The following is a 25,287-nucleotide window of genomic DNA, read 5'->3' as shown; positions in this document are numbered from 1 at the left end:
TGATTATAGAGGGTATTAGAAAAGCTTCGAATGAAAAAAAGAACGAAAACTGAAAAAGAAGTTTTTTTTTTCGTTTTTCTTTCTTCAAAATTCTCCTTTTTTTTTCTGGAAAAGTAATTCTTTTCCTTTATAGAAAGTGTTGTGGAATTATTTACGAGGCGGTTAACTCATTATCTAAATTAGGGTTTTGAAAAGTCGAATTAGCTTTGATTTTAGGTGGCAGATCTTGATTTATCCCAATTAAGGTTCTTTTTCTTTTATTTTGATTTTTCAACCCTGTTCTTCATCTTCAGTTTTCTCTGGTACTTATCAATCTTCCGGTGAAGGAGACGGCGGCGGCCTTCCATGCATGATGATTTGTTTCGCGAGCGAAATCCATTGTTGAAGAATCTTGGTTTACAATTTCATGTCTTCGCATCCTACTTCATAGACGCGGTAAATAAGTAAAGCGGTATATGCCAAAGCTCAACCTTACACCGTCGATGGAAGAGCACTAGCGTAGAGCAAAGACAGACTGCCCTTTATTTACGATTTATTAAACATAGGTATTAAGTTGTGAACATTAGGGAAATGGATGTGGATTCGTCGACAGTGTCGGAGAACGATCACGATCAGACTCACAACGGAGCTATGCAATCTCCGGCACCAATGGGGAGGGAGCAACAGCAACAACCGCTACAACAAAACCATCAACAACAAAATCATCAACTAGAGATTCAGGCTTCGTCATCAGGACTTGGGTTTCCTCCTTCTTCGGCGCAACAACAGTCTGCAGCAGCTGCGCCTTCTGCTCAAGGCCAGCCGCAAGCTCCAGTGGTGGGGCCGAGGTGTGCTCCCACTTATTCGGTGGTGAACGCAATCATAGAGAAGAAAGAAGACGGGCCCGGCCCTAGGTGTGGGCATACCCTAACGGCTGTGGCAGCTGTGGGGGAAGAAGGGACGCCTGGGTATATTGGGCCCAGGTTGATTCTGTTTGGTGGTGCCACGGCACTAGAAGGGAATTCTTCTTCTTCTGGGACTCCATCATCAGCTGGAAGCGCTGGAATCAGTAAGTTGGTTTTGTTTTATTTCATTTTGATTTGATGTTTGTATAAGAAACTCTTAATTTTTTTAGAATGTATAAAAATTTGGCTATTCATATCCATCTTTGTTCTAGAACCTTGGAGGATTTAAGATGCACACTTATGTAAACCCTACAATTTTAGCTACAAATGTTTCATATTTGATGAGGACCCCTGCCTTGCTTTGGCTGAACTTATTTTGTTGTAGATTAGTAGTAAGGTATATAACTGTTCTTCTCCGTTGGATTGGTGAAGAAACTACTGCACCAAAGAGTAAAGGGGTTATTTCAAAAAAAGGAAAAATTCTGAAGGGGTAAGGCAGTGCCAAGGCATGTAGAAGGCTGGTACTTTTTGGAGTAGAATATGAATTGTCTCTTAGATTCTTCTTTGTTGAATAGCGTCTTAAATGAATTTCATTGTTCCTGTAGCTTGTAATAATGGAGGTGTCATATGAACTTCACATACCGAGTTTTGTCAATGCAGATTTTCTTTTGGTCTTAGAAGTGAAGTATAGCCACTTCCATCTTGAATCTTGCATGAATTTTATGTTTCGGTATTTGGTTCTGCTGGTATGAATTCAGTTCCTGCCCCCAATTTCTTTAGGAAAAAGGCTTAATTGGTATGGATGGAAGTTGCAGTTAATAACAATTAATATCCCCCTTTAAAGATGTTTTATGCGCTAACTTGGAGTCTGAATACATATTATACATCTTACCTAGTTTCAAAGTCAAATTCAAAATACCTATATGATTGTTTCCAGCCTACAGTTTTAAATATCCTGGTCTTGATTCACATTCCAAATAAAACCTGCTTTGTTTCCAAAAAAAAATATGCCTACATTTTCTTGCTTTTATAATTCATGCTTCTATTATTCTTTTGAAATGTTCAATGCTCCTAAAGCTCAGAAAATAAAAATCCTCTTCATTGTCTTGAAATTCTCATGATCTGGTGCCATTTACTATTATAGCACCGTGGATTATTTGGAGTCCAAAACATCATCCTTCATGTTAGCTTCTTCTTTCTTTCTCCCGCCCCCCCTTTTTTCTCCCATTTCCCCCCATTGTTTTGTATAGAAGAATTCAATGATGTTTGATCGATTTCAATTAATACTTCATAGTAGGACCTTATTTGGATTTTTATGAATTTAGAGCACTCTACAAATCTCTGAAACATGCGGTATACCAAGGCTGTTATTGCCCCTGTCCCCCTTCTAACAAATTATCTCTCAAGAAAGTTTCATTTTGTTGTTGATGATTTCATGGTTTAAACTTGTTTTGTTTCAATTTAATTGCAGGACTAGCAGGTGCTACTGCCGATGTGCACTCTTATGATGTGTTAACTAATAAATGGTCTAGGTATGTCTAGGTCTAAGGCTTACTGCTGCTTACCTTTCAAAATTCATCATGACATATTATGTAATTCACCTCATAGGATAACGCCCATTGGAGAGCCACCTACACCCAGGGCAGCACATGTGGCAACTGCTGTCGGAACTATGGTAGTTATTCAGGTTTGTACACACTGCAGTATTTTATAGTGTGTATATGTATTTTCCTGTATATAAATTATTTAGTTAAACTTCTTCCTATTTCAAGAATTATTCCTCATTATGAACTTTTATTTTGACTCAGGGTGGAATTGGTCCAGCAGGTTTGTCTGCTGAGGATCTTCATGTTCTTGATCTCACACAGCAAAGACCACGGTGGCATAGGTTAGGCCTTGAAGGATGCATGTGTATGCACCTTATTTATAGTGTTTCAATTGTTTATTGATATGACTGTCAATTGTATTTCAGGGTTGTTGTTCAAGGCCCTGGACCAGGGCCGCGCTATGGCCATGTTATGGCTTTAGTAGGGCAAAGGTATCTACTGGCAATTGGTGGGAATGATGGTAAATATTTTCTCTCTGTTTCTCTTGCAGGCACTTTTTAAAGATTATCATTAAATACTTTCTGTTTTATTTTCATGCACGTTGGAAGTTCTTAATGAATTGTTTGTTGGAAATTTTGGTTATCATGTCTAGGAAAACGACCCTTGGCAGATGTATGGGCCTTGGACACTGCTGCCAAGCCTTATGAATGGCGTAAATTGGAACCCGAAGGGGAAAGTCCACCTCCATGCATGTACACTCTCGTAAACTACACACACAATTGGTGTTAATTGGCCAATTTTAGGATATACGCTCTGTTTTCTTTTTATAGTTATGGGTCTCTTAGAAAGAGCAGTATGCAAGATATGAACCAAAACTACTGTTACTTATCTGATACTGTACTTATTGCTATGCCCATCTTACCATGGATGCTGTTGCACATGATAAATGATAATGTATTTATATGTACTTCTTACTTTGTGACATTGTATGTTAAAGCTTGTAGTCTTACTTATGCTTTCATAGACAATGATGTCAAGTGTCTTATGTGATTATTGTTACTTTTGTTTATTTGATTATTTATGTTGATCATTGTAGATTAGTTACTTGTTGACAATTTGGGTTTAACTAGGTATGCTACTGCAAGTGCACGATCGGATGGCCTTCTTCTGCTCAGTGGAGGTAGAGATGCAAACAGTGTGGTGAGTCGAAAAGTCCTCATTGTATGGTCTAGAGTTGGTAAATGTATGGCATAATTATGTTTGTTTTTTAAATTTGGTTTTCTGAACAATATGCCAGAAGATTTCATATCCTATAGTTTTAACTTGTCATTTATTATTGCTCAGGGAGGCTTTTCCATTGGGTAAAGCTTAACTACATCTGAATGAACTTTGGCACTAATTTCAGTTTATTTTTTATCAATGTTGATAAGAAGAAAGATGCATTCTAATGAATTCTGAAGAATTTGAAAATAATAGCAATGAAGATATTTTAAAAGATTGAGCTGAGATGCTTGTAAATGGTGTCTTAATTTTGTCCCTTTTGTACTTTTAAAATGTTTTGATCCCTTGTTAGCATTAGATTTGCTCAATCTGTACTCTGTCCATGGTTTCCTTTCTCTGTGGTCTTTTCTTAGCCATTGGCAAGTGCATATGGACTTGCAAAACACAGGGATGGCCGTTGGGAATGGGCAATTGCTCCTGGCGTCTCACCATCACCAAGATATCAGCATGCAGCAGTGAGTTTTTTTTTTCTTCCCTGCACTCACTTTTAAATAATTTAGTTCAGTCTATGAGTTCTTCTAGTTAGATGAATCACATGTACATGCTATGCTTCTAGGTGTTTGTCAATGCAAGGCTACATGTTTCTGGTGGAGCACTTGGTGGTGGACGTATGGTTGAAGACTCATCAAGCGTTGCAGGTACTTGATCTTGTTTTTCCAATGTATTGACTTCTAGTAATGTGCTGTGCTATCGGTTTTACTGTTACACTATCAAATGTGGGTTTGTCAAAGATTTAAGGTTTAGAAGTAGTTTTTCAGGTCAAAACTGTTGAAAACTTCCTCTGTCCTCTTTCTGCTGGGAAAAGGATGCAATAGTGGCGTAGACCATAGGGAACTTTTCTTAGATTTAAAAGTTGTCCACCGATTTGTTACTTGGGGTTTTCCATCTTGTAAAAACACACTAAAATTATTATTTCTGTTTGACATCTTAATAATATTTTACTACAAAATTTCAAGACTTACATCTATCTGAAGGTTTTGTTGCCTGAACTGAACTAGGGTTATAAGGTTTCAGAAATTTTGTTAAATTTCTATAAAAAAGCAGGACATGTTCAATGGCTTAATTTATTGAGTTATTTATTACTGAGATCATTCATCCATTTATTATCAAGGAAACACTATTTCTCTACATCTACCAGCTGCTAAGATGTTCAATTTTCTGATAGTGTTGGATACTGCTGCGGGAGTTTGGTGTGATACAAAATCTGTTGTTACGAGCCCAAGGACTGGCAGATACAGTGCCGATGCTGCTGGTGGAGATGCTTCTGTTGAGTTGACAAGGCGTTGCAGACATGCAGCTGCAGCTGTTGGTGACTTAATATTTATTTATGGTGGTTTACGTGGTGGTAAGATAGCCTTTTTATTCTTTAACATCTGCACCCTTTTTTTTAATCCAAAGGCTTGTTAATGTTTATATCTTAAGGAATAGTGATGTTTTTCCCTATGCACAATGTAGTCTTTAATTTGTTAATTACTATTTGTATGTGCGATGTATTGATGCATTATGGGATTTTCATGTAGTTATTTAGGATTGCTCACTGCATTTGTGTTATTGAATGATTCTCCTAGTTCTTATACTTTTAGTTTTCCTGTAAGTGCAAGCTTTCTGGCTGATGGTTTGTGCTTTAGGATTGTTAAGATAGGAATTACAGGCTTTTTTGTGTTATTTGAGCAGTGATTGATGATAGCATGCAGGAAAAGAAAGGCATTTACTGGGAAGAGGAAACCTGGTTGTGATATGACCAGTATTGAATGGGGTGTATTAAGAAAAATATATTGGGATAAAAATATGGTTTAGGGTGCAGCTATTTTCTGGTACTTATTGCTAATCGTGAGAATCAATATTTGATAATTTTTTATTGTGGTAATATGTCGTATTTGTGCTGTAGGGGTATTGCTTGATGACCTGCTTGTTGCTGAAGACCTGGCAGCTGCAGAGACAACTACGGCAGCTGCTGCTTCTCATGCACGATTACCTGGAAGGTATGGATTGATTGATGAAAGAGCAAGGCAAACAATGACTGAAGCTGTTCCCGATGGAGCAGTTGTGCTGGGAAGTCCAGTTGCTCCCCCTGTAAATGGGGACATGTATGCTGACATAAGCACTGAGAATGTGATGCTTCAAGAATCCCGGTAAGCTGCCCCTATATTCTTGTTTGTGTTACATGTCCCTTGAATGGTTAACCTTCCTCTATTAATCCAAGGAGCTATATAATGTGGTATAACTTGCAGGAAAATGGGCAAAGGAGTTGACTATTTGGTTGAGGCATCAGCTGCTGAAGCTGAGGCTATAAGTGCTACACTTGCCGCTGCCAAGGCACGACAAGTTAATGGAGAAGTTGAACTTCCTGATAGGGATCGAGGGGCAGAGGCTACACCTAGTGGAAAAGTGATGTCTACTTTGGTTAAGATGCCTGATTCTGCTGGATTAAATAATGTTGCACCTCCTGGAGTTCGGCTTCACCATAGAGCTGTCAGTATCAGAAAATTTTATCTACGTTGTACTGTTCTCAGGTCAATATAGTATTGTTTGTTACCCGTGACTGTCTAATGTTTCCTTTATGCCAACAGGTTGTTATAGCAGCAGAGACTGGTGGAGCTTTAGGTGGAATGGTCAGACAGCTGTCTATTGATCAATTTGAAAATGAAGGCAGGCGGGTTAGCTATGGGACTCCTGAGAATGCAACTGCAGCCCGGAAACTATTAGATAGACAGATGTCAATCAACAGTGTCCCCAAAAAGGTATCGACACCTTCTTTTCGCATAGCACCTGTTTGTTTTGGGGGTAATTGTTGAATGTCCAAATGACAAAGTGTTGAATAGTAAGATCAGTATCTGCATGGCTGTTGCCCAAAACCTCAATCACTGACACTTTCTCTCGATTTGAATGGTCTTTATTTTTTATTTGATGGAATAGGATATTACTAAAGCATTTATCCTTATTGCAATGTGATTGATTATAGTAGTCTTTGAGGTTTTCTTAAGTGATGAATCTTTTTTATTTTTACAGATGTGGTTCTTAATAAAATTTAGGACGAGTATTTTTTTTTCTTCTTAACTTTTAAGGGAAGATGACAGGTTCCTCCATTCTTTTTATCCTAGTGAGAACAATTATCCTCCATAAATATTCTTTTTTATTCCTGAGGTGGTTATTACCCTTGATGCAAGTTGGAAAGATGCAAATAAGAAAATGCATGAGAGGCTATATATCTATCTGGATTTACCAGCTGGAGCTATACATCTCATTCTCATTCTGTGGGAAAACAATCTCCCGTCTGCTTAATCTGTCATAGCTCAAATTCACGATATCAAAGGAAAGGAAACGAAAGGAAAAAAATAAAAAAACTGGAAAAGCTACAAATAATTTGCATGTGAATATTTGGAGGCCTGATTTCATCACCTTGCTCTGAATGCATCATAAATCTTGTCATTGGTCGGCAATCTTCAGTGGTGCACATTAGTATTAAAAATAGTTAATTATTGATCTTCTGATAATTCTTCTTTTATTAGTTCTATGTTGCTTGAAGAGATTTCATCCTTGAGATTTCTCTCATTCTAATTGGATTACTGAACATAAAGCGCCATTTGTTTTATTTAGTCAGTTTTAATCATGTAGATAATTATTATACATTCAACATTTGATAGAAGTTTCTCCTAAGAATTGAATCAGTATTGCAGTAGCGCTCCTATTTGATGTTTCAAAATGCTTCCCTCAAGCATCTTGAAAAGTTTCATTTGTTCAACTATAATGCTTTGTCATTTTTTTCCAGGTCATTGCACATCTTTTGAAGCCTCGTGGTTGGAAACCTCCAGTTTGTCGACAGTTTTTCTTAGATTGCAATGACATAGAAGATCTTTGTGAAAGTGCTGAACGGATATTTACTGTTGAACCAACTGTTTTAAAACTGAAGGCTCCAGTTAAGATTTTTGGTGATCTACATGGACAATTTGGAGATCTTATGCGCCTTTTTGATGAATATGGTGCACCTTCAACAGCTGGGGACATTGCGTAAGTGTTTGGCGAAACAATCTTGTTCCCTGAAAGTGCTTGATTTATGATGTTTCAGCATACTAATGACTGGCTCTTTTAATATCTATCAATAATGTTGTCTTGTGTGTAATCTGCATGTGGTGTATTGCATATCATTTCTAATCTGACATCATTTTACTTGATACTAATTTTGTATAAATTACTATCAGATATATCGACTATCTCTTCTTAGGGGATTATGTGGACCGGGGCCAACACAGCTTGGAGACCATTACTCTTCTGCTTGCGTTGAAGGTAAATAACTAAATATAGAAGTTTGGTACTTCCACTATCTTCTCATGCTCACTTTTACTTCCTATTGAAATGATGATGAGCCACCTAATTATGTTACTTTTGCAGGTTGAGTATCCCAATAATGTACATTTAATTCGGGGGAATCATGAAGCTGCAGATATCAATGCACTTTTTGGCTTCCGGATTGAGTGTATTGAGCGCATGGTATTGTTTCATGTGTTAGAAAGACGTTAAGTCAAGCTTTGTAGATTAATATTTTAGTTTCAAATCTGATGGTTTGTGTAACAGGGTGAAAGAGATGGAATATGGGCATGGCGTCGAATAAACCGTTTATTCAATTGGCTTCCTCTGGCAGCTTTAATTGAAAAGAAAATCATCTGTATGCATGGTGGAATTGGTCGATCTATAAATCATGTGGAACAGATTGAGAACCTACAGCGTCCAATTACAATGGAAGCAGGCTCGATCGTTCTTATGGATTTATTATGGTCAGAGGATTTTACTGTTTGTTCTGGTCAGTAAATAAAGTATTCATTGCTTTAATTTGCTGATACATTTTATTGCCATTTTCTACTCTAGGTCCGATCCAACGGAAAATGATAGTGTGGAAGGGTTGCGACCAAATGCTAGAGGTCCAGGTTTGGTTACTTTTGGGGTGAGTATGCTACTCTAAAGCTATTGTTAAGCTAACAGCAATTCAAGTTCTTTGTAGTTACATGTTGATTTGATTTCAATATTTGAGGAAGTTAAATATTGCTGGCTGGTTGATCTCAGTACTGTACCCATGAAACTCTCTCTCTCAACCCCACCCCACCCCCCTCCAGGTTTCCACAGCTTTAGAGGAATGATGCTATCTTTTAAACCCTCGAAAGCTAAAACTTTCGACTTAAGATACTTGTTTAAATGGCTTCTTTGTTTCGTTTCTTCTAAGTAGAACTTACTCTGTTGATTACTTGAAAATTTTTCATGTTATATTTTGTAAATGTATTATCCTTTTGCAGCCTGATCGTGTCATGGAATTCTGCAATAACAATGATCTCCAGTTGATTGTTCGTGCTCACGAGTGTGTTATGGATGGCTTTGAGCGCTTTGCACAGGGACATTTAATCACCCTTTTCTCTGCTACAAATTATTGCGGTGTGTCCCTGTCTTGTGTTTTAATTTATGCACCCTTCGTCTATCAGGTCTACAGAATTTAGCCTTTAAACTTTGTATTCTTGTTTTTTCAGGTACTGCTAATAATGCTGGCGCAATCTTAGTTTTGGGTAGAGATCTTGTGGTAGTTCCAAAACTCATTCATCCTTTACCCCCAGCAATGTCATCACCTGAAGCATCACCGGAAAGTCATACAGAAGATACATGGATGCAGGTGCTGCTTCTTCCTCTTTGTTAGCAGTAACTAAGGTTTTTTCTGTATGTTTTTTTTTTACTTCTACTACACGGACTGCTGTGATGACTGTTTATGGGATCAGGAGCTGAATGCTAACAGACCTCCGACACCAACAAGAGGTCGTCCTCAAGTAGCAAATGCAAATGACCGAGGCTCACTTGCTTGGATATAATAGACCCTTCCATTCGGGCTCATGCTGTACCGCCTGAGGTTCCGGTGCCCTGTATAGAGCATGTTGTCATATACAGGCATATTCCGAACCTGTAATCTCTCCCACTTAGAGAAGGCTATATGACATTTTGTTTTTTTGGCAGTTTCAGCTGACTGTAGGTCTTGAGATCATGAAAAGGATGCAAGTTCGGTAAATCAGATTGCATACGGTGTAGGTTTGGTGTTTGCTTTTCGTAATGTGCTGAAAGTTGCAATTCAGGCTTTTCCCTCTGTAAATTGAGCATAGAAAGCACAGCCGGTCGGGGGTGGTTTCTTCAATGGGTTGGTAGTATTTTTCGCATTTAGTTCATATATATATATATATTCGTCATTTTAGATCAAATATTTTTCTGCCCTCCTTGTGAGGTCCCATTATATGTCATGATGATGAGAGAGAAAATATAAATGTGTATCATATAGAGGGGGTATAGATTGGTGTAATTTTCGCATTATGTGCTGTGTACAATGTTGTAATGTTTTTGTGTGAAGAAATATAAAAAGAAAAACTTTAGTAATCAACGTGATAGAGCTTACACTTACATTCTCTGTTACTGACCTGATCTGCAGGTTAAGCCATCATATGTGATGATCTTGTTTTAGTAGGTTGTACTATAGTATCACCCCAATCAATTTTCATATAAAGAGAACTTACCCGACCAATTTTCAGAAGAAAAAACTCTTACAAATACTAGCAGTAAAATTTGAATGATCTTTGTAATCTATATAAGTTGATGAAATTAATTTTTGTTTAGATCATTAAAATGGAGAAAAAAGAGCCTTACAATTCTAAAATAGGATAAATACTCACATGGATCAACACCACAAATTAGTTTTAGTTTACCTTATGATCAATTTATTCATGTAAAATATAATTATTTAATATATATGCATAAATACATAAAATGTAGATGTAGGTGCGGGTGTTTATATGTATTAAGAAAAAAATTATATAGAGAACCTGAAATTGGACTACATATATTACATATGTTAATATATAATAATTTGAAAAATAGTGGAAGACCTGAAATGGATAAATTCGGATCGGTTCATCAAAAGGTGATGCCAATATGTATAAGTATTGGAATACAAAGTAGTTGGTTGGAAGCTACATTTTGTAAAATAATCCGCAAGAAGGGGCACGCACAACAGCAGTTATCCCCTCTTTACAGGCCTCTGAACATACGATTTGTTTGGATCCTCTGTCTTCAGTTTCGGTGGACGAAGTTCTCCTTTCTTCGACTGTGAACCAACCAACAAAGAATCCGTCAATCCTTTTCTTCTTTTTAACTCATTTGTTGTCATATAATTGGAATTCGAATATGACTCGAGACTAAAACACAGCTTAACCAATATATGTGTGTGTTATGTATAACGTTTTACCTTTTTCCCGGACTTCATAAAATCCCTCCAACTAGAAACCTGGCCAAGAAACAAATAAGAGAACCAACAATTTAAGTATTTAACAAAAACCATGAGAAGCATGATCTGGTAACTTTCTTATTCTGGGTTCTTAAAAAAAAGAAAAGAAAAAACATACTCGCTTTTCCCTCGTTCCTTCCCACTGCTCCTCATGTTCACGCTTCCTTTTCCACATTTCCTTTTGCTCTTCTTCATCCTTCTTTAGTCGACCTTCTTCTTCAGATATCTGAGAATGCCGTAAGGAGAGGTGATTAGGTCACCATAGTAATAAGCCTTTAGCATGCCATAACAACTAAAGAAAGCAAGGATGTTAACAGAATCTAGCATACCCTCATTGCCATCTTTCTCCGCCGCCATTCCTGCTCTGTCAATAACTCTCGAACCTTCAATTTCAACTCCTGCTGGAACTCCTCTGATTGTTCATACTCTTTTTCAGATTTTCCCTGCAAATAAAAATACGGCCTTAGTCTCTTCTGTTGGCATAAGAATCAAGGCAATTACATTGTAACATGTAACCACGCAATTTCAATCAAGGCTGCATATTGACAGATAATAGAACATCCATTACTTCCTCAAAAATATGAAAAGCTAAAACTATAATTGCACCAAATTGGTCAATATGAAAAGCTTGTACGGAAAATATATTAAGGACATACCTCATCGACTAACGACTTTAACTTGGAAGCTGTGTCTTTCTTCAACTGCTTCTTCCTCTTAGCTCTAAGTTCTTCTGCATATTGCATCAAACGAAACATGAGAACTCATTTCTTTTACCACAGGTTTTTGGTTTGTTTTACTTATTAATGTAAAGAGCGAAAAAAGAGAGAAAAAGCTCGTCGAAAAGATCAAAACGAACAGATGCATTTATGGCAACACATTTCCAATGAAAAGGAAAAGTTAACCAAAAAAATGTGAGAACAAAATCTACAATTGGATTCTGCATCAAGTACATGGCACCAGCATTAAGATTCAAAACAAATGTTACCAATTTTGAAGATAATTTTAAGTGAGAAGTAACAAAGCCAAGCAAATAGATAAGGACTCCTTAGAACGTTACTACAATTTAAGCATTACCTTTTGCGGCAGTAACTTGACTAAGGATATAATCCCTTTCTTGTTGATCAAGCAATTGTTGTTGGGCTTTTGCTAATACTGTCACAAGTCAAAATCCCAGTGTAGTTAAGATATTCTGATATAAACATTAGTAGCAATTATAAAATAAATAGAGATGCATCAAGAGAACAACGAAAACAACTGATCTTTAATATTTCTCCACTTATAGAGCTAAAAAAAGGACAAGGTATATAAGTATGTGGATGCAAGACACAACATCCCAACATCTTATGTTGAAAGTAGTGGTGCAATGGCATAGTTAATCTCACTGCAACTCTTAAGTTGTGCCTGGTGTTATTCAATGCTATTGCTAACATCTGATGTTATTAAGACTGAAATGGTTTCAACTTTTTGCAAAGGAAAATTTTTATGGTGCCAAACTAGATGGAAATTAGGACTATTAGAGCAAAAATAGAATCTCCTCAATTCTTTATTTAGTTTTATGTTCTTTTATGTGTTCAGCATGAACATCACGATCATATTCTTTTTTCCATGAATGATTATCATCTTCCAATTCATTAAATTTCATCCTAAATTCCATATCGATTTGAACAAACAACGTAATAAGCAGTGCCTAGCTCAAGGGACAAAAACTCAACAAAATTTACTGGCATTTCCACATTTGATGCTGATGATCATTATAGCTTCTTATAGTTGGGGGACTAAAGAGAGGATGCGGTATGAGAACCTTAGATATTCAATCCGCACAAGCCCTTAATGTTGTATCATCTCTATCAATCATCATCAATGCTGAATATCAGGATGTTGAATTTTTATTTCCAGTGTATGGGTCCTCAGAAGGGGTGAAGAGAGGTGTCCATAATTCCTTTTTATCAAAAACGTTGGTTACCGAGCACCACAAGCAACAGAACAACAACAACAATCATATTTATAAGTTAATTAATTGGGTAATGTTCTATTTGAAGCTAATCTAAAAAGGCAGGCTTTCCAGATGTGAGAAAAGAGCACTGTATAAGATGTAAAACAAAGTCGACTAACCTCCAAAGGCCTCTTTTGCTTGTGGATGCTTGCATTTATCAGGGTGGACCATTAATGATATCTGAATATGTTAAGCACGAAATAAATTAATAACTATCCAAGTTCCAAAATCATCAACAGCTAGGGAAATGGTCATGGAAGAAGAAGAAGATACCTTGCGATACTGTTTTTTGACATCTTCTGGGGATGAATCAAATGGTAGCTTCAGAAATTCAAATGGATTCAACTTGAAGCATGAAAGGATCCTACGATTTCCAGAAATAATTTAGAAGTTCCAAAAGTTAATCAAAGGATGATAGAACATGAAGCATGAAAGGATCCTACGATTTCCAGAAATAATTTAAATGTGCCAGAAGTTGATCAAAGGATGATAGAAGACAGTAGCTCGTCAACAATATCAAAATTTGTTATTATTTGCTAGAAGCAAGTTAAATTTCTCCTAAAATTAATATTAGAAAGTGGTGGTCAGGTAGCACTCTCATGTACACCCATATCACTTTGGTATTGGAACAAGGATCAGAAAAAGTAAAATTTCTCGTGGATTAAGATAGTTCTTTTAAATAAGATGGTCCCCTCAAGAATGTCATACAATAAAGGCCGCGAAGGAAAAAAATGTAAACCATTAATCCAAATATAAAACTTCCCAAATTCTAGGGTTAATGCAAGATGAACATGACCATGCCATACATGCGTAATAGAGATAAATGTTAGTTATTGCAGTTTTAGACTCGATGACCAAAATCAGTCAGTATTATAATTGTGGCAACACCCAAATAAAATATTACTTATCAAGAGAGGGAGGGCTGGAGAGAGCAGCTATATTGCTACAACTTTTTTTTCTTTTTCTGTACCTACTAAAGTACCCATTTTGGACACACCACATATCTAACACCTCAAACTGGGTCTGGATATGGGGCATCACCAGTCAAACAGAACAACAAGCACTAAACCAACAAAGGCACAAGGGGATTAGAAAATATAAGAATGCTTCAGATGGACTACAGCACTAAACCACCAAATGTGCATCAAAGAACCCCAAATTCATGTTACATAGACATATTATATCATAAGCAAGTGCATCCAAATTCCCTTTAACTTCTGATGATCTTAAGCATAGGCTAATAGAACACTGGTTATACTAATATTGAAGGCATCAATGCACTCTCTTATCAAGTATTATTGGATTTAGTGCTATCACCAACTTGGATGGTACTTGGCTATTAGCATGACTATGATCTTGGAAACATCCATCAATATCGAGTTGTAAAACAAGATGGCAGAACAATGCCATCTGAATTATAATACAAAACAGCATAACAATGTAACCTGGAACTAGAAAGAGCATCAAATACAAAGACTACCCATCAAAATTAAATAGAAAAATGAGCAACAAGTTATACGCAAATATTTCTTAACGAAGCATATTGTTATAACTATAAGTATCAAACTTAAAAAGTTAGCCAAATCATCGAATGGTAAAGAATGTTATTTGAGCTCAAGTTGTACAGAAAGAAAGCAGCTTTTTAGTTTTAAAAAACGGAGGGAAATCAAATTCATAGTTTATGCTGGCATCAAATTATAAACCCTAATAGCTGAGACCAACCAAACCAAAATAATTAAAAAGAAAACACACACACACATAAATCCCATGAATAAGAACAAATTAACGGGAGAATAACGAGAATGATTATTAAATTCAACGAAATTGAGAAAAAAAAGGGGGGAGAGATAGAGATAGAGATAGAGAAAACCTGACGACTTCATTGTCTCTTTCGACTTCGCTAACTTCAGCGAAGAATTCTTTAAGAAGTAAATCCTCATCGACGCTGCTGTTGCTCTCTCCCATCGCTGATTTCCACTTTCTATGTGTATTTCCACAGATTGATTGTCGTTTCGATAGCTATTTCGCTGGCCAGCCTTTGCGTCCCACAGGCGAATAAGCAATAGAACGGAATCCGACCGACTGGTTGGTTTCTATTTATTGATTCGGGCCATAGATCCAAGTCGGTTCAAAACTAGTTCGTATATGGAGTATCTGTCCAGCCTGGTAGCCTAGGCCCGGCCTAAGTCGAATTTTAGACAATGCTAAACCCTATTATACCTGTCTCGGCCAAAATTAGATTTTTAAGGGTAAAGTATAGTCATGATCACTGAACTTTTCTAAAGCTTTCAATTAGGTCCCTTAACTTTTAAAACTTGTAATACAGTTCTATAATATTTAGTCTGTTTGCAATATGGTCCCGACGTAACCGGTCGTTTGATGCCGTTACACTGTCGTTAGTACGTTTGCAATATAGTCACTGAACTTTTCAGGCGCTTGCATTTAGGTCCCCCAACTTGTAAAACTTGCAACACAGTCCTCAATTTTATTTTAAACCCCAATTTCCTTTTTTGCTTCTCTCTTCTCATTTCCAGCGTAACTTTTCAGCCGGGTATGCATGGGAAATTCTAATCTAACTTTGAATTATGTGGATGTGTTGACTTTAATAAGGGTCCATTTAGAGAAGACTTGACCAAGGGACTATCAGGACCATCAACGATTCAAGGTGTAATGTTAGATACAAGTCATCTCAGGTGAAGCATATATGTTCGATGAAATGCTTGTGAGAAAAAGAATGGGGTTAGAAATGCAGAATTAACAAATACTACTAAGATGAACTAAGTATCATTGTTAAAAGTCACCAACAAAGCTATAATTATTTTGTATAAATGACATATAATAATTTATTCGTTTAATCCTTGTGGTTAAATATTTTCCAACAGATGATCAAATATAATGAAATCTCAAACAACACATTCACCTCTCAGTCTCTTTTACAACTCGAAAGGCATCATGACAGGGTCAAGTAGCTGCTCCAAATATACTACCCTGTCATGATGCCTTTCGAGTTGCATGCATGCAGAATTGTCTTCTAAAGCTATAATTCAATACAATTCAACTATAAAATTTTCAAAACATGTAAAAAAATCCAAATCGTTCATGATATATTAGTCCCATAATCAACATGAACTTATTAAAAAGAATACCAGCTCACAGGAAGCCGAAAACCACAGGTCGGATCAATACAATTCCCAGTAAACTAGTACCAGCAGTCTCTCGGATTGAGCCTGGTGATTTCACTATATCGATACTCACAACCAATTCCCTGATTTAAAGAAAAACCAAACAAAAAGATAATAAAAAAGAGCCTAAGACCCTCTTTCACTTATATTCTAATGGACTGAATATATTTCATAAGGAGTACTAAAAGTTTTGATTAAGAAGAAAGAAAGAAAGAAAGAAAATTAGATGGTTTTGGTTCAAAACTAACACTGAATATCCATATAATTGATATGCAGTTCCAGAAACATAAAAATTTCAACAAAAAACACACAATGCGAGCTGAAAATGGGAAAGTGCGAAAGAGGAAAAGCTTACTTCCGGAAAAGAGAAAATAAATACCTTCTTGCAAGTGAGGGGAGAGGCTAAGAAATAAACGCAATCGATGTTGCGTTCCAACAATTCTTCCTCCATTTTTTCTTTGTAAATAAAAAACTGAAAGATAGAACATTGCTTGGGTTTACAATTTTACATGGTAGAAAATTAAAAAACAAAAAACAAATGAGATTGTATGTAAGCGAAAAAGACTGAGAGGTGAATGCGCTGTTTGAGATTTCATTATATTTGATTATCTTTGGAAAAATTTTAACCACAAGGATTAAAAGAATAAATTATTATATGTCATTTATACAAAATAATTCCAGTTTTGTTGGTGACTTTCAACAATGATACTTAGTTCATCTTTGTAGTATTTGTCAACTCTGTATTTCTAACCCCATTTTTTTCTCACAAGCATTTCATCGAACATCTATACTTCACATGAGATGACATGTATCTAACATTAAACCTTGAATCGTTAATGATCCCGATAGTCTCTTGGTCTGGTCTTCTCTCAATGGACCCTTATTCAAGTAAACACCTCCACATAATTCAAAGTTAGATTAGAATTTCCCATGCATCCCCGACTGAAAAGTTATGCTGGAAACGAGAAGAGAGAAGCGAAAAAGGATATTCGATATCGAAAAGGAATTTGGGGTTTATAATGAAATTGAAGATTGTGTTGCAAGTTTTAAAAGTTAGGGACCTAAATGCAAGCGCCCGAAAAGTTCAGTGACCATATTACAAACGTACTAACGACAGTGTAGCGGCGTCAAATGGCCGGTTACGTCAGGGACCATATTGCAAACAGACTAAATATTAGAGGACTGTATTGCAAGTTTTAAAAGTTAGAGGACCTAAATGAAAACTTTAGAAAAGTTCAGTGACCATTACTATACTTTACCCTTTTTTATTTGAATCTAATCATCAGTTATATAAATATTAATATTATTTTAAAGTTTTCTGAATAGTTAAATCTGAATTGGTGCAAACCTGGCATGAATGGGTTCGAATAAAAAAATTAAATTTTTGGTTTAATAATTATTCTCAATTTCGTTGAACTAAGAGTACAAATCGAAAATTAACGTGATTATTAAATTTTTATATTAGATGTGACTCTTAAATTAAAAAAATTAATTTAATTTGTTAGTCAACAGAATCAAATATTAATTTTTATGATACTAACATGACGATACTTTCAAACATAATTAATATAATATACGGAATTAAATTCAATATTCACATATATTCCCATTGGGAATAAAATATTTCCCCCAAAATACTGACAATTGTTTTTTTATTATTAAAAAAAGGAATACCCCAAAAATACTGACATTGGATCATGCCAAAAAGGAGGGAAAAAGAATAATGTTGGGTTTGCCTTTACAATTTGCATGCATGGCTTTCCAGATCTCACAATGATATTGGATCCACGAATAAGAAACAGCCACGTTTTTTAAGCTTAGAAGGACACGTAAATGGTTGGCTTTGTCAGTTAGTGTTGGCTTGAGCCAGGGGTTTCGATCTTGGTGGTCCAATTTCAAGCTCTGTTCCGCTTTGTGAGTTATCCCATCCCTCCCTTGGATGATGAGACCAACGGTGGCCACTTGACTCTTTTGTGGCCAGCCTAACAAAATTTCTGTAGTCCTAATTCCAAATAAACCTCGCAATTTCTTATAATATATATATTTTATAAAAATCGAATAAAATTAATTCAAGCCATGGTTAAATTAGCCGACCGGATGGAATAGAATTTAATCACTCGAATATTATTATTCTAGCTTCCGTGATTATAATATAATATTTAATAGATACTTAAAAATTTTAATTGTTTTTTAAAGAATAATAATGAAAAAAAAATATCTGTCAATATTTGAATTTCGTAGGTGGAATTAATGGACCAGTGTAGTAAATTGTTGTTGTTTAAATTCCATTGGAGACCGAATATCCAATTAGACAAAGTGATCCGTTGCACATACTGGCCCAATTATAAACAAGCACGTACATCTAAACCCGATTGGGTCGGGTTTTTTTAATTAAAAAAATATCGTTCGGGTCGGGTTCGGGTGAAAAAATTCGACCCGAAAAAATATATAATTTTACCTTATATATTTAAGAATAATTACAATAATACCCCTATATATTATTCTTTTCAATTAAGTCACTGTTTTTATTGAATAAAAATAATATTTTATTATTATTTCGGGTCGGATCGAATCAGGTCGGATTTTTAAGTTATATATTGGGTTAGATTCGGATCGGGTGAAATCTTGTTTTGGTCGGGTCGGGTCTCAGGTGAAGGATTCCTTGTTCTCGGATCAGGTGGACCAAAAATCCGACTCAACCCGACCCATGTCCATCCCTAGATGACGACGTTGGCTAATTTGTTCAAAGGATCGAATAAAAGCATTAAACCTAAAATATAGACATGGACCAGATAAGAGATTGCTTAAATAAAAATCCTAAATTATTTGAGCTGTAGTTGGAATATCATGAAGTTATTAATTTAATTTGAAAAATAATTCATAATTTTATTTATCAATGGTTTCATGCTGTGAGTGAGTAATTTAAAAAATGTATTTTGAGCACTAACTTTAATAGTTTTTTTTCATAAATTTTATTAAAAAATACTAAAACAAAATTAACATCGTTTTATAAAAATATTGACACCGCTTTAAAAAAATGTCACTCCTAATAAAATTTGACACCGACTATTTGACCTCAAGAACTTAAAATAATTTTTTTATTTATAAATTTCTCTAAATTCTAACACTGAAATTTATTGTTTATCTTATCACTGAAAGATTCGAGTTGATGTAGTTTATTATTTCTATTTTAATATGTTATTTATTTTATATAATGTAAACTATAAATATATACAAAATATAAAGTACACTTTAAAAGTACGTACAATTATTCATATTTTACAGCTTTATATAAAATGTAAATTCTAAAAGATTATATTAAAAAAGAGGTTAACATGGACAGGTTATTTCTTTATTTATTTTTAAATGTAACACAGGTAGCTCAAAAATTGATTTGAGTTAATCATCTATCAATATAGATAGAGTTGAATAAAATTTGCAGAAAGCCACCAAGACTACATTAAAACTCATTGCGGAGCTTTGTCCGTTGGGAAGAACAAGATCAAGGCCGTCAAAGGCGGCGCGGTGTTCGTCTTGATGGAGCTTCTTTTGGGTTTCGCATGCGGCGAGTGTAATGGTAGTGCGGATTGATTTGTAAGTTGTGGGCGACGTCTAGGGTGATACATGTTGGTCAGTTGGTGTGGTGAAGAAGCTGATTTGAGTGGTTCAACTTGATAGATGGAGAAAGCAAGGGAGTTTGCCATTGTTGTATACCTGGCATTTTTTTTTAGATCGATAAGACGAGGAAGGTGGTGAAGGCTATGTGGGTTGGAAGAAGAGGATTTTAAGAGATGAGAATTGATCCCTGCGTCTACCTTAGCCTCTACTTCATCACACCAATTCGCTTCTGCTCTTTCCATTTTCATCTTGAAATATGGGCTTTTATTACTGCTATTTTTGCACTTTGCTACCTTTTGTTTCAAGACGACCGATTATTTTTGGGTAAAAGAAGAAGAAAATGACCCACCCAAGCCATCTTTGATAATTTCGTTAAACAATCGGCTTAACGTACATTTTTTTAACAATTCATTATATATATACTTTATCACTTTTTCACCCACATGTTAAAAAGATGTTAAACGTAACTTATTTGTTTATGAGGGGCGCTTAACTCCGGGATGGCATTTGATTTCAGAAACTCGTGCTTTACATGGTGCTTATACGCAAGTCCACACTGGCTCTTGTCCATTTATTTTGTCCTCACGGTTACTTCAGTGGGGTAAACCACCGCACTCGACCATCAAAATCAATGTTGATGGAGCTATTTCACCTGGTGGAATTTTAGCTGTGGGGATTATATCCCGTGATGAACATGGAATGGTGGTCATAGGGCGAGCGCTATCTTTGAATACTGTTGGTGAGGCTTGTATTGCTGAAGCTTATGTGATCACTATTGGTTTACAGTTGGGTGCTGCTCGGATTATTATTGAGAGTGATGCAGCAAATTTTACATTTTAAAATAATATTAAAAAATATAACTCTTTTCTTTCTAAATAAATTAAAAGTGATATGTTATGTGTTAATAAATAAAAACATTGCTCCAGGAAGAGGAGAATTTGAGTGTTAATTATGTTTTAGTTTTGTTTTCTTATTCAAAAAAGAATAAAAATGTTAATCTATTTTTTAAAATCTGTAAATCTAATGAACGGCATAACATATAATTCCTTTTATTTAAAGCTCAAAAACAAAACAAAATATTGAAATTATATAATATATATTTCTACGAAGAGAATCTTATTTGATTATATGCGTTTGTTTATCCATAAATAAAATCTTTAAATATCAATATCCAAATATGATATATAATGCTCAACCTAACAAGTAATTCAATCCTAAACTATGTAAGAACATATAAACTACCTATATATATATATATACTGCAAGTATATATATAAACCAGCTATATAAATATATATATCCTTGAAAAGAAGGGCAAGCATGATATACATATAAACTGAAACTTGGAAAGGTTATTTCCCAAGCTCTCCCACTTTGGTTGATGCATGTTCTTGACTTGGAGTCGTTATTTAACGTATTTGGACTTGGATCAGGCAACAAAATCAGGCAACAATGGCGCCGCGAAACGTTTTGTGTTTTGCATCTGGATGTCGGTGGGATGAGAAGCTTGCTGTTGTGTGTTGATCCCATAGATGTCTGATTCGTTTCCCCCTAATTCTAACCTTCTTCCTACATCATTAATGTTGTGGTTTGATACGAAGTTTTGTCGGTTCTCACAATGGGGAAGGCCTAGGGTGAGGGAAACGCCACTGTTCCCATTGAATGCCGGTGGAAACTGTTGCTGATCGGCATCAAACCTCCCGATTTCTCGCATCGAACCATAAACACTCCCATTTAAATACGAGTAACCGTCTTTGAATAGCCTTTCGTCACCCAACTTCATGTTGATTTCCCGCGTTTCACCTTGCTTCATGTCCATCTCGACATGAACGATACCGATCGGAGAGTTCTGCAAGTCGTTTCTCGGCCTTTTCGGGCTCGTTTGAGCTGCACCGTTGAGACTGGATAGCCCGGCGAGATTAAATGACTGTTGCAGAAGGGACCCTGCCATGGGAGATGTTGAGATTGTAGAGTTGGAGAATTGATTAGCAGGGGAAGCGTTATTATTGTTATTATTCTGGTTGATGGATTTAGGCTTCGATTGAGCACTGCAGCTGGACCCTGATTCCTTTTGCGGCTCGGTGATGATCTCTTCGCTGCCATTAGCTCTCTCTTGTTGTTCCTTCACTTCCTCCATGTACATTTCTTCAACCATTGGCTTCCAAAGCCGAACTCGAGCATTTATAAACCAGTTTGACACCTACATTCCAACCCAAATCCATTCACCATTTCTTTCCCATGAATAACAAGATAAAGAACAAAAGCATTGAAATAGAACTCCGACCTGACTTCTTGTAAGCCCTGTTTGCTTAGCAAGCATGTGTTTGTCTGAATCTTTAGGGTACCTGGAGCCAAAAGGAGAAGGCGTTTCGAATGAGACCATATATATGTACAAATATACATACATATAATACAGGATGGACCGAGGGGTTACGGATGAAGGAAATGCTCGAAAAGCCAAGCACGAAGAACGCAGACAACTCGTTCGGGTAATCCTCTTTGCGGTCTCCAGGCATTATTGTGTTGGATCATTCCCAGCTGTTGCAGCGCCCGCTGTTGTCGAAGCTGATGATCGACGTATCGTAGTCTTGAACCTTCGATTTTAGCGCCTAAGCAATCCTCTTCTCCTAAACTCTTGCTTGTGGCTTTAATTTGTCCGGATATCGCGTCTTTGAGACACCGGAATTGCTTCGAAATGGTCTGCAAAGAAAGGTCTGTGTATGCTTTCGCAGCACCAAATCCCGCCGCTTGCTCTAATGAAACGACCACCGCTTGCATTTGGCGATGGTACTGCCTGTATCTTTGTTCCACCTTCAAGGTCACAAACAAAAGGGAAAAAGAAAAGAAAATCAGTAGAAATATGCATGGAAATCCATGTTTAAAGTCACAAATAATAGTGGAATCCCTTTCAACTAGAGGCACCAAAATTTGTCCCAAGTGGAATATAAATTTAACAACAATGAACCGTCATCTCATCCGATGTCTAGGCCGACCATGCAGGCTTAGTGAATTAAAGCAATAGAAACCATAGGATAAAAGGTAAGCAAAAACAATAATCACAGGTTTTGATGATAGTGATTTGGAATGGTTTAATCAAAAGGTAAAAACCTCATCAAGCATGGTGACAAGTTTTGCTGTCTTCATCTGAAGTTCTTGTCTCTGTACTGTTGTGAGTTCGGGTCCGGGTTTATCCCCGTTTTTACAGGCACTTGACCCCTCTCCTCCGGTCACATCATCCTTTGATTCTTTGTTCACCTTTATCTTCTCTTTGGTCCCCTCAGAAGGGCCAGTTTTTGACCCATGCCCAACGTTAACAACTTCATCGAGAAGCTCTTGCTGCTCTCAAATACTTTTTTACAGGCACTTGACCCCTCTCCTCCGGTCACATCATCCTTTGATTCTTTGTTCACCTTTATCTTCTCTTTGGTCCCCTCAGAAGGGCCAGTTTTTGACCCATGCCCAACGTTAACAACTTCATCGAGAAGCTCTTGTGCTGCTCTCAAATACTTTGATCGAAAAACTACACTCTGAACGCCGGTCATCCCATTCGAAACTGCGGAAACCGTCGACGGTGAGCTCCCGGGTATCTTCATATCGTCAGCAGCCACCAGCGACGTCGTTAGAACTTCAGGTTGTCCTCGGATAACTGTTTCGACGTTACTTGACCTTTAAGGCGCCTGTTGAGACGATAGACTCAGGGACAAGCCTTGCCTCGGTGACACCCCCGACCGACATAACCCCAACTGCGATGCGACATCATGGGGTCCACACATGGTATCTGCGGTGGACGCCACCGACAGAAGCTGGGGATTGTTGCTACTTCGAGGTGAATTCTGTTGATCGATACCCGAGCCCCATAAGTTAGGGCAAACGCCGGAGATTAGGGGTGACGGACGGTTGTGATCATCCAAGCTGGAAGGTCCGATTTGAGGAGTGGAGGATGTGAGAGGCAGACCGATGAACTCATTATGGTTAGATGGTGGCGCGTGGGGCAAGCCTGTGGGATTTAACGCGTTGCCAGCGGGGTTCAAGAAGAACATGTTGGTGGCAGAAGCTGGTTGGTGTGTTTCAGAGTAGGATACGTAATTCGGGTTCATGAGATAGAGTGTTTGCATCCCATCGGACGCCGCTATTCCACCTTGGAATTCCGAGCTCCCATGAAAGTACGTCGCCATGCTTGAATCCGAAGCTAAAAAAACACTTCTTACAGTGTATACTACACCTTGTCTGCTAGTTAACAAATCAAACCAGTCTTCATGTTCAATTTATTACAATCAGATGAGATCCTGGTTCTTACTTTTCCAAACATAACCTAAAGAAACAGTGAGAACCCACAACAAAGAAGCAAAGAAACGTGGTATTATTTCCTGATCTGAAACAATAACTTAGAAGAAAAAAAATAACTAAGATGTGTTTGAAGAAAGCGAGGACATAGAAAGGAAAAAAGAAATCAAAGAAAAGCTGAGGTTTCTGGAAAATAATAAAATAAGAAGAAAGCAATGAAAAGAGAAGGGTTGTTGCAGAGACAGGCAAAGTACATATGAGTGAAGATTTGAGAGCATATACAGACACGTACGTTATGTCTAAACTGTCTACCATGTAAGAAAAAAATTTCTTTTTATACTGTTTTGCTCATCTTGTCAGACTCAAATTCTTTGCTTTTGTTCTTCTTCTTAACTAAAAACAAAGAGAAAGGGATGTGTTTTCAGTACTGTCAAATCAAATATTAAAGAATAAGAAATTGGTGCCCACTTGTTTATTTTCTTTCCTCTCTTCCAAAATACAGGATTTTCCAGGAAAAAAATAAATAAAACCACTCTATGATAAATTACTTTTCCTTTTTCTACGGTGTACACGCCTTTTTTTTCTAATCGTTATATATATACATAAATATATATTCAATAATTATAATTATAATCGAACATTATAGGATACAAACGAATTAAAAATTAGAACACATCAACTAAACTAAATCTCGTGTGAGACAGGGGAATGTCTATTTGTATAGGGCTTGATAATATAGACAAACACCATTGGGGCTTGTTTTTTTTTCTTTCTTTTTTCCAAATATCTCTTCGTTTTGCATTTGCTTTTTAAGTCTTGTTTCCTTTATAATATTTTTCTCTCATTTTAATTATTAATATAACTTTTTGTGGTAGCAATGGGATGCAAGGAACTAAAAGATAAAGCACGATGACATCCACTCTCCAAAGCACCCACCAATAAGGACAATATTTTCCCCATGCTATATAAATTTAACTCGGTGGATATTGAAAGAATGTGCTGGTTGTTCTGCGATTCAAGAAGCAGCTTTTGGGGTGAGAAAATAAACAAGCTCGATACTCTTTAGTTCAAATCCCGATGAATATAATAAGAGTTTTTATTTTTATTTAAAAAAATGGGAATATTGTAAAAAAGTAAAATAAAGGAAGTGGAGTCAAAAGTTTTGACCTAGTCATCATTTGATTCAATCAACAGG

The 25,287-nt window shown here is 36.5% G+C and overlaps 2 protein-coding genes and 1 pseudogene across 2 annotated transcripts; 1 reads left to right on the top strand and 2 right to left on the bottom strand.

The window, feature by feature from the left end:
* The first annotated feature begins 83 nt into the window (after positions 1–83).
* LOC120156923 (serine/threonine-protein phosphatase BSL3-like) lies at positions 84–10,086 on the top strand. Its single transcript, XM_039168190.1, has 21 exons — positions 84–1,048; positions 2,356–2,416; positions 2,493–2,571; positions 2,693–2,772; positions 2,857–2,951; positions 3,084–3,183; positions 3,562–3,631; positions 4,066–4,167; positions 4,269–4,350; positions 4,878–5,057; positions 5,601–5,844; positions 5,944–6,184; positions 6,283–6,453; positions 7,482–7,720; positions 7,912–7,996; positions 8,102–8,200; positions 8,285–8,484; positions 8,576–8,651; positions 8,998–9,133; positions 9,226–9,365; positions 9,469–10,086. The coding sequence occupies exons 1-21, from the start codon at positions 571–573 to the stop codon at positions 9,556–9,558; spliced, it is 3,048 nt and encodes a 1,015-aa protein (XP_039024121.1). The 5' UTR covers positions 84–570; the 3' UTR covers positions 9,559–10,086.
* Positions 10,087–10,608: 522 nt separating this feature from the next.
* On the bottom strand, positions 10,609–15,050 carry LOC120157098 (J domain-containing protein spf31-like). Its single transcript, XM_039168349.1, has 9 exons — positions 14,879–15,050; positions 13,282–13,372; positions 13,128–13,188; positions 12,090–12,167; positions 11,672–11,745; positions 11,345–11,458; positions 11,134–11,241; positions 10,977–11,015; positions 10,609–10,835 (listed from the first exon to the last, which is right to left on the bottom strand). The coding sequence occupies exons 1-9, from the start codon at positions 14,971–14,973 to the stop codon at positions 10,749–10,751; spliced, it is 747 nt and encodes a 248-aa protein (XP_039024280.1). The 5' UTR covers positions 14,974–15,050; the 3' UTR covers positions 10,609–10,748.
* A 6,117-nt stretch (positions 15,051–21,167) lies between these two features.
* LOC120157099 lies at positions 21,168–24,207 on the bottom strand (annotated as a pseudogene).
* Between the last annotated feature and the right edge of the window lie 1,080 nt (positions 24,208–25,287).

Source organism: Hibiscus syriacus, unplaced genomic scaffold (genome assembly GCF_006381635.1).
Source record: "Hibiscus syriacus cultivar Baekdansim isolate YM2019G1 unplaced genomic scaffold, ASM638163v2 tig00111238_pilon, whole genome shotgun sequence".
Taxonomy (NCBI): domain Eukaryota; kingdom Viridiplantae; phylum Streptophyta; class Magnoliopsida; order Malvales; family Malvaceae; genus Hibiscus; species Hibiscus syriacus.
The sequence above is the reverse complement of the archived record's forward strand: the minus strand, read 5'-3'. Positions and strand labels throughout refer to the sequence as shown.